Source organism: Thunnus albacares, chromosome 14 (genome assembly GCF_914725855.1).
Source record: "Thunnus albacares chromosome 14, fThuAlb1.1, whole genome shotgun sequence".
Lineage (NCBI taxonomy): Eukaryota > Metazoa > Chordata > Actinopteri > Scombriformes > Scombridae > Thunnus > Thunnus albacares.
This window is the reverse complement of record NC_058119.1, coordinates 15076441-15094215: the sequence shown is the minus strand read 5'-3', so window position 1 is coordinate 15094215 and position 17775 is coordinate 15076441. Positions and strand designations below refer to the sequence as shown.

Genomic DNA, 17775 nt, shown 5'->3' with positions numbered 1-17775 from the left:
GCTGACAACTCCCATCAAGTAAACTGCACTTCACTGGTTGCTCTGTTTTCTCTTGTGGACTCCAAGGAGCTAATTACTGCTCTTCCTTGTTTTCTTCTGTTTTTTTTTTCTCCTTTCATTTAATGCGTGTATATTACTAAGACAAAAAACTTTTCAGGCAGTATAAATTTGCTGGTAATTGTTGCAGAAAAATCCATCACCTGCTTGAGAATATTCTGTACTGGGACTATTTTCTGCCTCAGACTACTGGATTTAACAAGAACAATACTGAACCAGAAAGAGGAGGATCTTTATAATAGAGTTTGACTGATAAATTAGCACGATCATGAGCAGATATTAGCTTATTGGAGATTAGAACTAGACCGATAAATTGGACAGGCTGATATAATATCATGAGTTTATTGCAGATATATCAGTATCAGTGTATATGTAGGACGATGAGTGACAAGATATTTCATCACAGAAATGCCAAATTGAGGTAATTTACAGATAATGTCACCATTAAATAGTTTTTATACGAGAGAACATTGTCAAGTTGATTTTACAACTGAAAAATGTCCAGCTTACTGTGTATTTTGGTCGCAATTCTTCAAAAAACAAATCTAAGAGTATGTTCATGTCATATGTTGATGTTAAAACATCACTATCGGCCAATATATTGTCAAAGAATTCATGTGTTGTAATATCGATCTAAAAGATATAGTATTGCTTGGGCTATATTGCAAATACTGTATTTCTATATTGGCATCAATGTTGGCAGATACATGTATACAAAAATCAATTGCAGCACAATTTTCTCGACCCGATAGATTCACCTATTTTATTTATGTACTGTCATTATATAGTTGCTGTGATTTTATGCAACTGTAAGATATCTTGCTGTAATTACATATCATTGTCAAAACTGTTTAATAACCAAATTTGAGGGTTACTTACCTTCTTAATATTATATGTTTATGTGAAAACCACGATATAAACAATACATTATTTACATCTATATTAGTAATGTAAGTACATAGAGGCTATAGGATTTGCAAAAATGTTTTGTGGGATCAGGTCAAGTAATCTGTCAAATAATCTGCATTTTTTTACTGTTGCAAACTTCCATGGAAACAAAACTACAAAAAACAAACAACAAAGCAACAAAAAAAAAGTACAGTGTAAAAGAAACGTTGACTCGACATTTTCTCTGAAGTCGTAGCTGCATACATGAGTACATGTGAATTTTACTTCTCCAAGGAAAGGTCCAAAGTTTGCCAGCCACTTATAACCATTACAAAACTTGACTGACTACCTGCTGGGAACCGCCTGTCATCATCAAAACACTTGACGGCGTCACCTTATGGTTTCACTTTTTCAAAACTAGCCATCAATTTTTTTGTAACACTCATGCCAGCAACCTACATGAGGATTTCTTGTTCATCAATTTTCTTTTCTGGTACAGCTCTGCTGCCCACTTGTGTTCCTGTCTGCTGGCCAGCATAGTGCATTCGCTTAATTGCAACACACTGTAAACTGTGAAAATGTTCTGCCAAGTTTATCTAGTTATATCTCTGCTGTTATCATCCTGTACAGGTCCAATTACAGCAGCCAGTCTGGAGTAACTGTGGAGTCTGCAGCGTTTCAAATGACCTGCAGCTGACTGTGTACGAAGCAGATGTGCGGTACAGATAAGGATATCTGGCAGATAGACGCATCCAGCTGTTTAAAGAATAGAGAAATCTGTTGTTGTTTTTTGATGACACATTCCTCATGCCGAACATCACATACACATGTAGACGTAGACACACAGTTTTCATGGATGTTTCTTCGGTGAGAGTTAATCCCCTGCCGCTGTCAGCTGCGCTTTCGTCTTTTCCGGAAAGCTCCTTACACAAGCCAAAGCTCATCCTGAGTGTGAAAGCACACACACATGCACACACACACACACGGCCCACAAATACATATATACACACATAAACACATACTCAAAGTTGGGGTGGAAGAGCTCACGTCATTTTGGCAAAGCCTTGTCCCACCCTAAGATATGAACGGAAAAATCTCAGCAGCCTCTTTCACATAAGTACTCACAAATGCGTCGACATTTGCACACATGCACGCACACATGCAAATAGCTATACACAAATCTAAACCACATCCCATAATCAGACAGCTTGTTCTTAAAAGGAAGAGACTTGGTTTAACGTTTGTATTCATGCCATGAGCTGCAAAAACAAACTAATACTAATGCATACACACACACAGTCCTCATTTATGGACCCTTATGTCTCCTTATCTCAAAGTGCTTTAGACTAGAGTCGTGTCTAGTGCTTACACAAGTGTGTTTACATCCCCATGTCAGCAAAAGAGTAACACTTTGCACAAAGTGCTGCACAAAACACTGTGACAGGGGAGTTATTTGCTATCATATCATGCCCCCAATACTACTGTGTTGCAAAGAATAGAATGAAATGCACATGATTTAAGAATAGGAAGAGTGTGTGTGGGAGCGTGTATAAAAGTGAGAGAGACATAGCCTAAAGTGATATCTAACACACATTCATGTACCCGTATTGTTTCACCTGAGCGACTGGGTGAAGGCAGAGGAAGTGAGGTCGATGAGGTGGAACCTTTAGTTTTGTTGCATGTTTCCCGGAGGATCAATACGGCAGTGCAACAGAGCCGGCAACTGACTTATTTCCAGCACCAGTGTTTACTCTCACAGACTTTTTACAGTAAGTCTGCAAGGGCTCATGACTGTTGCACTGTAAAATTGCTTGTGCTTTGAGGGCGCACTCAGTTTTATTTGGGGTCATCTAAATATGATATGTACCAAGTTTGGTGAAGATTAGATAAAATAAGTGCCAACAGAAGCAAAAAAATGTGCAACGGTGAAGGCGAGCGGAGCAGAGGAAAAGGTTAGCAGTAAGTCTGGCAGTAAATGAACAGTACAGACTGCAGCGTTTCAGTTACTAAATGCTGCAGCTTCTCAACACAAAAAAAAGTCACGTCTGTTGTTTCCCCAACTGCTGGAAAAGTGAAGGGTGTTAGCTCCATAGTTAGCAACAATGGGTTAGCCTAACTTGACGACGCTAAACAGAGAACGGAGAAATAGGTTGCTGCTGAGTCTCTCCCGAGTTTTCCTCAGCACATCTCTCCCCTTATAAATCAATAATACACCCGGGTAAACCCTTTATTTATGAAATTATAAAAATATTAGGGCTGCAACTAAAGATTATTTTCATTATCGACTAATCTATTATTTTCTTGATTAATCAATCAGTTGTTTGGTCCATAAAATGGTGAAAAATGTCGATCACAGTTTCCCACAGACAACCTGAAATGTCTGGTTTTGTCCCATCCAACAGTCCATAACCCAAACATGTTCAGTTTACTGTCAGAAGACTAAATAAACTAAACCCAGAAAATATTCACATCTCAGAAGCTGGAAAGAAAATTTTTTGAAATTTTCTCTTAAAAAATGACTCAAAAATAGTCGGCGATTAATTTTCTGTCGATTTGTTAATCAACTAATTGTTGCAGCTAAAGTATCGTTTGCAGCGTCATCCTCTGTAATTTAACCATTTATTTTTCTTACTTGGGCAGACTGTGCTACATAATCAGCAGCTGCGAACATCACAACAAGTTTGACTGCAGTGCAGGAACTTTTGGGTGTACTGGACATGAAATCACTGATAAATCTGGTAATACAAATCTGCTTGTTTTTTAAAAATCTGTATGAAAACAAAAAAATGATGAACCATATGGACATTTGAGCCATTGAGCTCTTATTTAAACTGACCATGTGGGTGATGTCTCTAAGTCTGAGACTTTGGCCTTAAAATCAATCTCCAACTCTACTCCCTCCTAACGATCCCGCTATCTTCTCTTTTCAGTTCAGTATACATTTATCGATCTCTCACCCACAGAGACATCATGAGGTCCCATCACACACACCGACTGAACTTCTCAGAAAAAACATATTTTTTTTCTTTTAAAAGTCACCAAACACTCATCGCGCTCCGAAATGTCAGCATTATCTCTCCTCCTCCTGTCGACATCCCCCGTGAACAATTCTCAGTAAATTCCGCTGCCTTGAAATGAGACCAGTTCTCCACACTTGTCTTCCAAACTTCCTCCACTTCCTGTAATCCTGTCTGATGAGGTGGATGAGGGACTTTCTCCTCTTCTATCCAGTGACCTATCAGTGCTACTCCTATAAATCTCCCTGGTACCTCTCTCTCAGTCTGTCTCTCACTGCCCTCTATCCGTTGATTCCCTGTCAATCCATCCTCTCCACCCTAAGCAGAAAAGCCCTGCAGCTGTCAGCAACCCTGGATTCACCTCAGTGTCCGCTCCAAATCTGCTTCTTATCTCTCTGGCTCCACCTTTCTGTTCAATTTAAGGAGATTTTTTTTTTTTTCTCCTTCTGCAGTTTTGTTTAACTTTTTTTTCCTGCTCTTTGCACCCTTCTGTCTCTCATACATCCTGTTTCTGTCTATATTACTACTTTTCTCCATGTCCATCTGTCTCTTCTTATCAATTTTTCCTCAGTCTTTTGCCATCTCTCTGCCCCCCTTTTTTTTGCCTCTGTCACAAACACGATGTGTCTTTCTGTCTCACTGCATCTCTCTGCCCATCTGTCTCTCTTTGTGTGCGGTGCATACTGTCTCTCCCGTGTCGATCTGTCTCGCTTCTTCTCTCTTCCTCCCTCATAAACACGACTCTGTCAGTGTGTCCTGCTCTCTTTTCCGCATTACGACAGTAAAACTGACATCGGGAGAGAGTTATGAGCCACTGTTCCTGCCCTGAGTTATAAAGCCTGTGCAGAAATATTATACACCTCAACAATCACACATTTTAGGAGTTCAGCAGACACTCTTATCCAGACTGACTTACAGTGAGCTATGTTGGGCATTAACTATCTTGCTTACTGACACGCAGTTGTTAATGGACATTGCCTGCTGTGAACATCAATTCTGTGACCTTCAGTTTCACCTAAAAACACAATAAAACATATTTGCCACCTACTCAACAACATATCTCTCCAAATACAATGATGCAGTTACTCCTATTCATTTGCAAACCTTTGAGAACTAGTTTCAATCAAAATACACCTGCTAACTGATCTGTGCAAGGAAAGGAAAAAAAAAAAAATCACATTGGCTTCTGTGGATAACATCAGCGTCTGTATGCAACTCTGTTTGAACATTCTGAATGTAATTTTTGGTGCTTTCAGCTTCACAAACCAAATTCCAGTTAGGTTCTGTTGCGCTGGTGAGAGCCGCTATCGCTAAAGCTCAGCAAATCACACCGAAACTCTCTGAATGTACTGCTAACACTCTAGGTGAAAAAAAAAAAAAAAAAGGTTTTATTGTTGGATGTTGGGCTGAACTTAAATGCCTTAAGGGGTCCTGTTTCCATCCCAACACATTTTTTTACTCATTTCACCCCCGAGCCACGGCTCTAGCGGCAGTCTCAGCTGCCTGACCAAATTTTGGTTTCTAGTTTCCGGTTAACTTATATCAAAAAAAGCAAAAAATATTATGTAGTCTATTGTTGAGTGCCAAAAATGTTCTTGAAACAAGATTAAAATCTAGCACTGGGGTATTTCCAAAACATTTCAAGAAATCTGTCGAATCAGCTGTTGTTTTCTTCATAACAGTGCATCAATTTCTCATAAATTTCTATAAAGATGCACTAGGAACAGAGGAATCCATTATCAGACTTTCTTGTTTTATAAACTATAACTCTGACACTGACTGAGACTGAGTGATTTGTTATGATGGAAGCTTTTGCGTTGTATTGTACTGACAGGAGAAAAATATGACAACTATAGTGTGTCCATGTAGATCACATACTGCATATACTATATAAAGCATCCATGATGATTCTCATCATCACCAGAAAAGGGCATTTAGAAATTTACCCTTGGCTAAAAGAAAATATATCCTATTATTTACTTTCTGTTTTTGTCTCTTTGTCCTCAACTCTCTGCCTCTCTCATCCTTGTTATCGCCGTTGTTTCTCTCACTACACCCACCAGTCTCTGTCTAAGAGTTAACTTAAGTTTGGTGTGTGTAGCCCAGACAAGTTAAGCTCCAGGGTGGATAAATACAGACATTTGAGCTGAATTGTGCTTAAAAAAAAAAAAAAAAGAAGAAGAAAAGAATAAAAGGAAAAGAAAACAAGAAACAGCCGCAACAACAAAATTATATCCTCAAGCACCCTTTTATCTGACAAATACTCCCTTCATAAGACACTTAATTTCCATTACACTGCTTTAAATATAGAGAGACACATACATGCATAGAGACACAGACTCTGCCTATAACCACGCTCACAGCTATCTCATGGTAAATGCATGAAATGTAACTGTTCCATATCACAGTCCCTTCTGCTGGTGGATATAATTCCCCTCACATTGGCTGGGATTACATTCTTTAAATCCATAATGGAAATGACCACACCGCTTCAGTGTGTTATTGTCAATATTTACAATATGCTGCCGCAGCCTGTTCCACATCTGTGTGCATTATCTCATCAAGTCGATGTGGCTTATGTAGGCTCATCAGATATTTACACAGTTTGATCATTTTATAGCTTGAGGCGGTCCCGCCCAGTGCAGCTCTCTGACTTTGTCCCCTTGCAATACATATGTCCAACCGTCTCCTAGAAATTACATTTGCAAAGTACTCGTTTGTTTTGCAAGTTAAGTTTGGAGAGAAACATAATTATGTTGACTTGTAATATTTTTCTAGTGCAGGAAGCACTATATTTATGTAGCTGATGGTAAATATATGGAGGTGGTCAGGGCGGATGGTGGGTGTACAAAGCACAGGGCCTCGTCTGTCAAGTCACTGCAAACTTTCTCAGTGTTAAACCGAGACAACAGTCTTTCTCTAACCTTAACAAAGTGCTGTGAGCCCCTAAACATAACCATAAAAACATTTTATCATGCTTTATTCGCTACAAGTGGATATTGTATTGCAAGAGCAGATATTGTAGGAAAACAACAGATATTTACAGATACAATCTTAATAAACATTTTGCAGCTTGGCGGACCCGTTAATGAACATTTCCTCATTATCGTGATAGAAAGCATAATCGTGGCGGCGTTATATGTTTTACACAATGTATCTGCTGTTGCAAATTAGTCGTGGATAAATGTCATTTCTAGGAGACACGGTTGAAATGCCAACGCTATGATCTTTGCTTGTCTATTATTATATTTCTAAAAGACTTGGGTTTGGATCCACCATGATCCTTATTTTAATGACAAACCACACCAACCATGCCTTGTCTTCTCTTCAGCCCTCAGCAGTCTGTACAGATCTATTAATGCTCTTGATTGCATTTGCCATTTGAGCTTTTTATTGTTTTCTATGTGAATACACAGTACATGTAAAGACTGTTGAGTTGTATGTTTGCCACCCAGGTCGGAGTGACTGTGGTGACTTCAATGTCTACTGTCATATGACATACATCTCCCTCTATAAGCAAGAAAGAGAAGGGATTGTGCTTCAGTTCATACAGTCTTCAGCCCAACTCACATTCACGCCACAGTTCTCCTTTAGTTCAATTGACTGTTAAGTCATCTGTACATTCATCCATACATACATACACAGTGACGAGTTGTTGTACTCACTTGTTCTGGTGCTTGGAGCCCTGGAGGTGTGCGTGGTACTGCTCAATGGAGTTGAGGACCACACTGCAGACACTGCAAGAGTAACTACTGCGCAGCCCTGGAGAAACACAAGCACACATCCACACAGGTGCAGCAGTTACTGTAAGGGCACTTTTAAGAAGTTTAGACCATAAAAATTCTTAAAAGCTGCCATCATCATCATCATCATCATCCGAATCATCATCAGCAGCAGCAGCAGCAGCAATGAGGCCAACAGGAACAACAATAAAAATCTGAGCTGACACCAAATAACTGTCCTATTTTTACTCACTGCAGCACAGAGTAATTTTCCTAATTAGAGTGCATCTGGAGAAAGATTTGATTAGACTAATCATTAGCAGAAAGCCAGTTACATTTTTAGATCTTTAGATCACTGCCTTCCTCTTTCTAGTATCCGCTTGTGTGCGTGTGTGTATGTATGTGTGTGTGTGTGTGTGTGTGAAGGTGCCTTTTCAAGCTTCACTCGGGTGAGAAGAATTAGGACAAGAGAAGAAGAGAACAGTGCAGTAGCTTGTGTACATGTATAGCACTGCGTACGGCTGTGCGCGCATAGACGTTCGTATTGTATCGGTGAATGTGTGCTCGAGATGGTGCGGCTCAGACACAGATGTGAACTAAATAGAGGGTTAGCAGGTGGTCGAGATGAACACCCATAAATAGATGGATGAGGACGGGAGACACTGACAGTGGGGTGAAGAGAGATGGGAGGGGGGGGGGGGCGGGCGGTGGTTTAGGTAGACAGAACGAGCGAATAGAGAAAAATTTGCGGCGTAAAATAAGATAAGATCAAGGAGAGGAGACGGAGAAATCGTAAGGATAGTGAGTCGTCTCGCTGCAACAGTGATGTAAAACGCACGTCGCTGTTTAATGACCACATGGGAAGACGTGTGACATGTGCATCCACCCTCCTCACACACGTGGTAGCTACAACAGAGCGGCACTGAATTTTTGAAATCTTTCTCTCTTTCACAAGAAGAGGAAGCAGAGGAAATGCACTGCGGATAGGGCAATCAGCATCATGACTTAATTGGCTGCGTATTCTCTCTCAGAGATGCAATGAAGTGCTATTTTTGTTTTTCTCACATTTTGCACACTGCAGAGCCGTCACTGCAGAACTTTCCTCAGATCCGAGATGAACAACCTTGTCACTTTCGGGGGTTGTATGACAAAACAGTCAAAAATTAATTGCTCCAAGACTTTTTTTTTTCCCCCCTCAGCCTGCACTTACTCCCCCCTCCCGTCTTCGTCTCTGCTTGTTTTTTTATTTCCTTTTTTTTTTTTTTTTTGAAGACGAATTCTGGATAGGTGTTCAGCTCATATGTGTGTGTGGGTGCCCTTTTCCCTGCTGTCATTACTGTCCTTGAGATTTATGAGTTGTCTGTGTTTTCCATCACCTTTTGACCTTCTGTGGCGGTAATTGGTGAAGTATGTTGGGAGATGAAGTTGTAATATAGTTAGGAGTGGTGGGAGGTCATTTAGACTGGGCCGGAGCCGCATAATGTGGCATATCCACTCCCCGTCGTCTCCGAATCACTGTGTCTGTTTCAGGGGTGATTAAGGACAAGCAGTCATTTACAAGAAAGCCGCGACTAAATTAGTTGCCCAGAGTAAGCGCTGTCTTGGCTTAAATGTTGATATTTTGCATTTATTAGGAGATAATCACTAAGTCTGTGTGTGAAAGAGAGAAAAAAGAGAGATAGTACTACCTCTTCTGCCAAAATGTCATTACTTCTGTTCTCTTTTAATGAAAAGGCTATTAATTGGAGAAGAGATAATTTAGAAAAGAAAGAGGAATGATAAGTCTCTCATTCTCCTTCCCTTTCTCTACCCCGTTATTCTATACCGCCGCGAGGATTACACAAAGAGGTCTATTCTTGTATACACGATTAAGTGTGTTTTATGTGCACGTGTGTATATGTGCGCACACACACACACACACACAAAGGCAGCTTCCCTGCTTTTAGTCTGATTGATGTCACCTCCCCACTGCCTGGCCGAGTAGCACTGATCTACAATATGCTGCAGTTTGCATCGGTGCCAGAATATGTGCATGCGTATGTGCCAGTCGTTTGAACATGCAGCCATGGAGCTACACACACACACACACACACACACACACACACACACACACACACACTATGTTTTTTGGTTAATAAAACAGTTCTGGCAGAATACCATGCTGTGCCATAATCCATGTTAATTACATGCAGGGAAAGTGCACGCGCGATGTGAGCGTCAGCACGCAGCGCAGGGCTGTGAATGTGGGTTTTTTGTGAGCATGACCAGTATTTGTGAGGGTGTTCTAAGCCTTGTTAATTACACAAGAAGATATGCCAGGGAGAGAGAAAAGAGGGGGTGAGATGAGCTAAGGCAGTGGGTGTGGTGCTGTTTGTGGCTGTTTAATATACAGAGCCTTCTGGCATTGCTGGCACCCCTGGTATGGAGATGCCTAAATGCTTGTCAGAAAAGTAATGAGCTACATTCTCTGCACAGAAAATGGGGAAAAATTGCGTTATTTTCAAGAGCCTTGTTGTAAAGTAATCCGACGTCTTCCTGTGGAGTCAGTGTCTGATGTATTTTCACTTAGCCACAGCTCAAGCAACATTAATGACCCATTTGTACCGTGATGCTCATGGCTCGTTCCATTAGGACGCTCTGCCAAGCTGTAACTGCAGCTTTTTTTCAGTCCCAGGAGGATTTTTAGGTAGTGGTCAGCGCTGACGATCATGAAATCTAGTTAGATAGTGGGATAGTACTGTACTGAGCAGCAGAGGGAGGAAATGACACGCTGTTTACCCACCACCACTGAACATCCAGTTAAATAAGGATCATTTCGAGGTAGAGTTTACTCTATTTTCTGCTTCCTTCCTATGGGACGAACTGCAGCTGAGAATCTCATTGTACAGTATTCATCTTTTAATTTTATTCGCTGTGGAGGCAGGGTAATAGTTTACAGAGCTCTTACTACCCCAGAGCCTCTGTGCCGTGGTACACCATTAGTTTACCATGCGCTCTGCAAGATTAAAAAGGAACTGGATCCAAAAAGAAGCCCATTGAGATGCAATCAAAACCAAAAGTCTGCAGCGAACGCCCGACAGTACGTCTCACAGGAATATATCACAAATACCATCGCAGAGAGGGGTTGAGCATTGGGTCAGAGTCAGATTGAATCCAAGTGGAATTTTACCAAGCAACAAACTTTGAAGGTCCTATTGAGGGACTAATTAGTCTTTCAGCAAATGTGACAGTAATTGGGAGGACCATCTGTTTTAGGCAAAAAAAAAAATTCTATTCACACACAAACTCTTTCTGAACTATGGATTTAAAATAAAATGACCACATTCAATTACATTTTCTGAGTTGACACTACAGTTCATTAGTTTGCACTGTTCATCCTCTGACTCATCTTAACAAATTAATAAAAGGTAGTTTACAAGGATATATTCATGTTAAGTCTAGGTATTGTTTTTGATAACAGTGCCATGTGATGCTTGAATTTTGGTACTGATACAAAATAATACTTTTTACACTGCCTTAGTTTGGTGAATCTAAACATTTTGACTTTTTAAACAAAAAAAAATTAACATTAGTAGTGCTGAAACCATTAGTAGATGAATGCGTTTGTCAACTGACAGAAAATTAATCATCAGTTATTTTGATAAACAGTTCAAGTCATTTCTTTTAAGGCAAAATATTCAACATTTTCTGGTTCCTGCTTCTCCAGTGTGAGGTTTTGCTGCTAGACTCTGTTTTATATTATTGTCAGTTGAATATCTTTGGGTTTTGGACTATTGGTCAGACAAAACAAGACCATTGAAGATGTTACCTTGGGCTCTGGGAACTTTTAAATGGGCAGTTTAATCCATGACAAAAATTTAGAAATCTAACCTCAAACAAAATATTTTAAAAATCCTCAATGCATCAGTGTTAAACAGAGAACTTTGCCTAAATACTATATAGTTAGAAAGGTTTTCTGATTTCAATCAGTCGTGGAAATATTTGATCAAAGAATAAGTAAACAAGCTCAACAATCAATTACCAAATATTAGATGCCAAATTTCAAAACTTGCACATTTCTGTTGGAACCAAAGAAGTACTGAGTGTCGATACCAAGACGTTGCTAATATGTGGGCACTACGTACGTGGTTCTTGTTGACGCATGCATGTATGTAAGCCAGCTAGTGCGACAGTGTCACACTGTCTCATGGGGCGAAGGGGTCAGTCCTGTCTTCCGACTCACGCACAGTCATCAATTACACACAATTTTCTCTGCTTTGGTACTTCGCTCTCTCTTGGGTCCTCACACACACACACACAGACACACACACACACATGCACGCTCCAGTCCGAGACGCTTATCTCACTGCTTATAACTCTCGACTGAGTCTCCAGAGAGAAGAGACAATGCGCCGGCTCTGTCTTGAGGGGTTTCTACCCCTGTCATGATTTATGTAAAGACACAGCCGAGTCAGCCAGGCTCCATCCCTCGTCAGTAGCCACCCCCACTGCAAGTCCCTCGTCCACCTCCGTAATCCATCTCCAAGGGGTTTTGTCTGGCACCTAGCCGTGGAAATTAACAACATACTCCCATGGTACCCCGTCTGCCGCAGTTACACAAGAAAAATCTAAGAAGTAAGAAACAACGTCAATATAAATGTCATGGGCATTTTGTGATACGTTTCGGTCGTGAGGTTGTGAAAGGAGGAGAAAAGGAGAGAGACAAAGAGAGAATATGTAAATAGGCCTACAAGTAAAGGTCAGTATCAGTAGGAAACAACCTGACTCTGTAGCCATAGTTTTGGAGAGAGAGAGAGGAAATATTGGTGTGTAAGTAATTCACCTGTGCCTTGTGGGGAGCTAATGAGGATGACAGATGAGACATGACGAGTTCGGAGCCCCTAGTGGTCTACACACACACACACACACACACACACACACACACACACACACATTTACACACAAAACAACAACAGGAACAACAAACACAGACACAAGACAGAGTATAGCGGCAGGAAGGGGGGGTGGGAAAAAAAGATAAAACAGAATGTAAACAGAACGCTGCTCCACAGAGGGAAAAGGAGGACAAAAGGACAGAGATGAATCTGCACTTGGCCGAGAGCGAATTCCTCATTTCTCCCCCTCCTCCTCCTCCTCCTCCTCTCTCTCTTAGCTCAGCTGCCGCCTCGTATACGACCCTCCCTCCGAGATTACACCCAGCACACCTGTGACTTCACACCTGAAGTGTTGATAAAAGCCAATCAGATGTGAGAATCTTGCACCAATGGAAATGTGTCTCACCAAAGAAGAAACGACTCCTGACAATGAAGCCGTACTGTGATGAACAAAGTGTTTCAGACTAAAGGCACTGGAAGAAACACTTGATTGATGGCACATATAATAGATCACGTCAGCAGCGAGCTCACTTAGAAATCTTAGACCAGTTCATCGCCCTTGAAAGGAAGACCGCTAATAGATTTTTCAACTCTCTCGTCTTTGAGTGAAAACATCTCCGTTTAAATTACACAAAAATGAAATGAATTTGAATTTTATATGTCTGTTACACAGTATTTTAACAATTTTCAAGAGTGCTCTGTAGTTACATGCTGAGATTTGAAGTCAAATTCTCCCCCCCCCAAAAAAACAGCCGAGATTGTGGGATCTGGGTCACAGTGTGTGGATGGAGGACGATATCCAACATGACACCACTTAAAGCCTCTGAGCCAGTGTAGGCGGCAACATGACTCATGCTTTTAATATGATTGGCTTCTTGAGATGATGGTTTGTGTCATGGCACCTGGAGCACACACAGCAAATGGCGCAGCTTCAGCTCACAGAAGATTTGTGTGTGTGTGTGTGTGTGTCAGTGTCTGCGTGCGGTATGAGTGCGTCAAACCTGACGGTATTGTGTTTCGCTCATGCGCTTGTCGTGCTGCCCACTGCAGTAGGCTAATGTAAGTGATATTACTCAAAGGAACCAGGAAAGGAAAGCATTTTATGTGCCAAATACTATTACTTATTTCATTAGAATATCCTTCTGGCATAAATGTGTGTATGAGCATCAGTGTCCTTTTACTGCTACATTTGTGTGTGGAACTGTTTGTGTTGGAGAGGGAGGGAGAAAGAGAATAGTAATTAAAACCCAGTGCTTGTTATGCTAACCGTAATTTGATCTCAGTTTTATCAATTAGTAATGTACAGTATGAAATGATCTCAGTTTAATCACTCATTTAAATATCATTATTTACCCTTTCATGTGTCATTCTGTGTGGGATTTATGTTTCAACCCTCAGTGGAAATATTAGTGTAATATGTGTTAGTATTTAGCTGCCTGAGCTTAGTAGTGTGAGCTTAAGTAAACTATATGCAGCATGCCAACAGAGGTCCTATGACTTTGACAGTTTTACACGTCGCAATGCCCAGCACTAACAAGTGTGAAAGCTATGCTGTAATCTGAGGAGACTGTGTCCCCGGAGAACCGACATGGCAAGGTTAGACTCTGGCAAACAGATGATGAATAAAATGTGTCAAAATTTCAGTTGGACTGAGATACACAGTTAATTATAGAGATTCAAATATTTGGTTGGGAGGATGGATGGACTCTTACATTTTGTTGACTTAGAGAGACCAACACTTAAGAGTATTTACCCTGTAAACACCTTTAAAAGATTACTCCAGGGAATTTGTATAACATTTCCATAAGTTTGGAGTCAAAATTGATGCAGCAAATACTGAGACCTGCTGACTTTTAGGGTATTTTCAGACCTGTGCTGTTTAGTCTGGTTGTATTGGACTCTGGTTCGTTATCTCCCTTGATGCAATTCGTTTGGGCAGATCTTAACACAGCAATCCTACTCAAGTGCAAACCGAGACAATCATACCAAGACCCTTTAGAGGATGTGGTCTTGGTCTGGTCCCACACAAACTCTAGAGCAGTTCATTAGTGGTGAAAACATAAAATGACCTTGATCCGACCAAACTACTAGGCGTACTCTACGAGTTAAACGGCTCCTGTAGCGAAATGAGCGAAATCAACAGCAACTGGAGAATGAATTGAGGTCTGACCTGGACTAGTGCAACAAAGTATGGTGCATTTTCTTCAAGACCTCCTGCCTGTGTTTATGATTTTGCCCCTGCCCCAGACACATCTGACCAATGAGTGTTCTCACTGGGGTTGTAGTGATGCATTTTGGTTCGCTTGGATTTTTCTCTTTGTGAAAAGAAACCAAACCGAGGAGAAAAAAAAAATGCACCAAGTTAACCAACTCATCAACTGATTCAAACCAGAGCAAACAAACTATAGGTCTGAAAACGCCCTTAGTCCCTAATAGGGGTCAAGCTTCAGAAATACACTTCCCATAATGCAACTTGAAAGCATCTTTCGTCAGACCCTCCCCCCTCAGTTTGTAACACAGGCTTTCTCATAAAATCAGTACTCTCCAAGCCCAAGCTGAAAATACGTGGGTGATGTAACTTGAGTCATTTTCTCTGACTTGCCAAAGCTCCCTTTAGAGCCCGTGGGGTGCCGCTTTTTATGATGGCAGGATTGTAAAACTTTTCTAAATTTAAAGGCCATTAGAAGAAGGTATTCCAGTCATCTTTAAGATATTAATTCTTCACGAGGGAAAGCTCCCACCTGATTTAGTAGAAGCACACATGGTTCAGGACGCAGTCAGAAAGACAGTCATTCATACAGAAGCCATGTTTCTGCCCAGTTGTATGGCAAATGTAAATATGCTGATCTTAACAGTAATGGGCTGATGGGGCTAATTTTGTCTAACTGGTGTGGCTTACCTCAGTATACTATATGTGAAATGCACACTACATTAAAGGCATATGAACATTTCAGAAGTCCACACTCACTGCAACAAATCTTGAATGTGATCTGCCCCTTATCCTCTTTCCTCGTATAAAGTCGTAATACCCCTTCTGCCCTTCACTTGTCACTTGTTGGGCGCGGGGCCAAGAGGCTGACCTGTGCTCTCCGTGGCATCCAGACTGCCCGCTAGCTGCTCCACGAGACGTGCCCGGGCTGCGTTCCTGCGGTGTTTCTTGCCTTCGTAATGCTGCTGGGCCATCAGCGGGTTGTTGAACCAGGCTCCGCACAGGCAGCAGTACTTCCCCGCCTCTCTTCCGCCGTTTCCGCCCACCACCGCCATGGGCCAGGGCAGGGCAGGAGGAGGAGCGGGACACGTAGCAGGGTCTGTGGGCAGCGGGGTGGAAGGAGAGGAATCTGGGGGAGTAATGAGCAGATGAGGGAAAGAGAAGGTGTGCAGCGTGGAGAGTGATGGATTGCAGAATGAGGATAGAAGGAAGAGAGGGAGGGAGCTTATTAACATGAATTCAAATGCAAATGACATTCTAGGGCAAAAATTATATGAAATGAAAATATTTTCATGAAATTACATTTTCATGTAAATCTAATGCATTCACATTCATTCTCTTGTTCATTATCTTCTCAAAGACAAAATCTCAAATACATGCCTACACACACAGTCACACATGCACATTTGAAAGCTCTAGGTTTAGATTGCAACGCTCGAGACTGAGAGCAAAGAATAGATTGCTGTAGGCCACATCTGCGGAGATGGAAGAAGTCAGGTCTCCAAGTACACTATGAGGCCACATAATCCACTACAATAATATGGTAAAGAATGCAAGAGCACAATATTTCTCTGAATTTATCTCTGCTCATCAGCTTAACCCCAGATTTTTATTTAAGACTGTTGATCAGCTGGTAAATCCGACCCCTCCTTGTGCCCCAGCTCAAAGTGATGCTGATTGTGAAATGTTTTTTATCTTACTTCATTGGTAAAGTAGAGTCTATCAGAGCTTCTGTTACACCTAATGGAACATACTCTAATGTCCATCACCTACCACAGAAAGTGTCTTCCAGGCCAGTTGAAGTAATGCTAACAAAGTTTTTTCTCAAAGTCATTGAATCTATTAGGCCCTGTCAGTTTTTAACAGTTCTTTATCTAATGGTTGTGTCCCGGATTACATCCTCTTTTAAAAAATACCTGGGGTGGATCCTACCTTCTCCACAATTACAGAACAATCTCCAAGCTACCTACCTTTTATATCAAAAATTTTAGAAAAATACATGTCCAAGCAATTGCTTTTAACAGCGGAACATAATAACATTTCTGAAAAATTTCAGTCCGGCTTTCACAAGCATCATAGCACTGAGACCTAATGACCTTTTAATGGCTGCCGATGATGGGATGCGCTCAGTCCTTGTTCTTCTTGACCTTAGCGCTGCCTTTGACACATTCAATCACAGCATCCTGTTTGACAGGCTGAAGTACCGGGCAGTAATATCTGGTACAGCTTAAAATGGTTCTCTTCATACCTGTTAAACAGGAGGCTCTGTGTTTCCATTAATAACCACAAGTCATCTTTTGCTCCTGTCAAGTATGGTGTCCCTCAGGGGTCAGTTTTGGGACCAGTTTTATTTTCTCTGCACATGCCTCTGGGACATATTATCCATAGATAAAGTGTTTCCTTTCATTGTTATGCTGATGACACGCAGATGTACCTGTGACAATTAAAAGGATAATACACTAATGGTCTGTTACAGGTTTAAAGTGTAGGAGTAAATTTATGGTCTGTAATAAGATTCAAATTCTGTAATAAGGTTAAAAAGATCAAACCATCATGAGACACAATTTATAAGATTTGTTTGAAAATGGTTTAGAAACAATAAAAACTCATGTTAAAATGCTAAAAAGTCTTTAATTCATTCATTGTTTATTTCATTCTTTTTTGTTCAAAATTAAGCTATAATAGTATTATCAGTGATCTGCAAAGTAGTCTTAATCTGGTAGCCTGAGATTAATTGCTTGTGTCTCCACCCACATACTCTGGGGAAATCGCAGTATTTTCCTTGCTCTCACTGAGGAAACATCACCCCATCACTCTCGTGATTATTTCACCCCGTTATTCAGGTATGTTGTTGGTATTTCACACTGTTAAAGTGGTCGTAATAATTTTCTTATATGTTTTGAGTGTCAAGAGAATGTGTATGTAAAATTGTGAGTAAGTTAGAGTAAAGTTTTGCAGAGTATGGACCTGTTGTGTAGGTATTTTATTTGCAAATTGTGTATATGTAT

The 17775-nt window shown here is 40.8% G+C and overlaps 2 protein-coding genes across 5 annotated transcripts in view; one reads left to right on the top strand and one right to left on the bottom strand.

The window, feature by feature from the left end:
- The window catches only part of golga7bb (golgin A7 family, member Bb), a 210159-nt gene that overhangs the window by 46696 nt on the left and 145688 nt on the right, over positions 1-17775 (top strand). The window contains exon 3 of one of the 3 annotated variants that reach the window (XM_044373008.1): positions 1576-1646. The exons of the other annotated variants lie outside the window; for them this stretch is intronic. The gene's annotated coding sequence lies outside the window, so the exon portion shown is untranslated. The remainder of the gene's footprint in view (positions 1-1575; positions 1647-17775) is intronic. 3 annotated transcript variants of the gene reach the window in all.
- zgc:171482 (zinc finger protein) overlaps positions 1-17775 on the bottom strand; it is a 59988-nt gene that overhangs the window by 7972 nt on the left and 34241 nt on the right. For both annotated transcript variants that reach the window (XM_044373004.1, XM_044373005.1), the window contains exons 5-6: positions 15639-15896; positions 7628-7724 (exon numbers count right to left, since the gene is read on the bottom strand). In XM_044373004.1, the coding sequence (XP_044228939.1) occupies positions 7628-7724; positions 15639-15896 (355 nt within the window). The remainder of the gene's footprint in view (positions 1-7627; positions 7725-15638; positions 15897-17775) is intronic.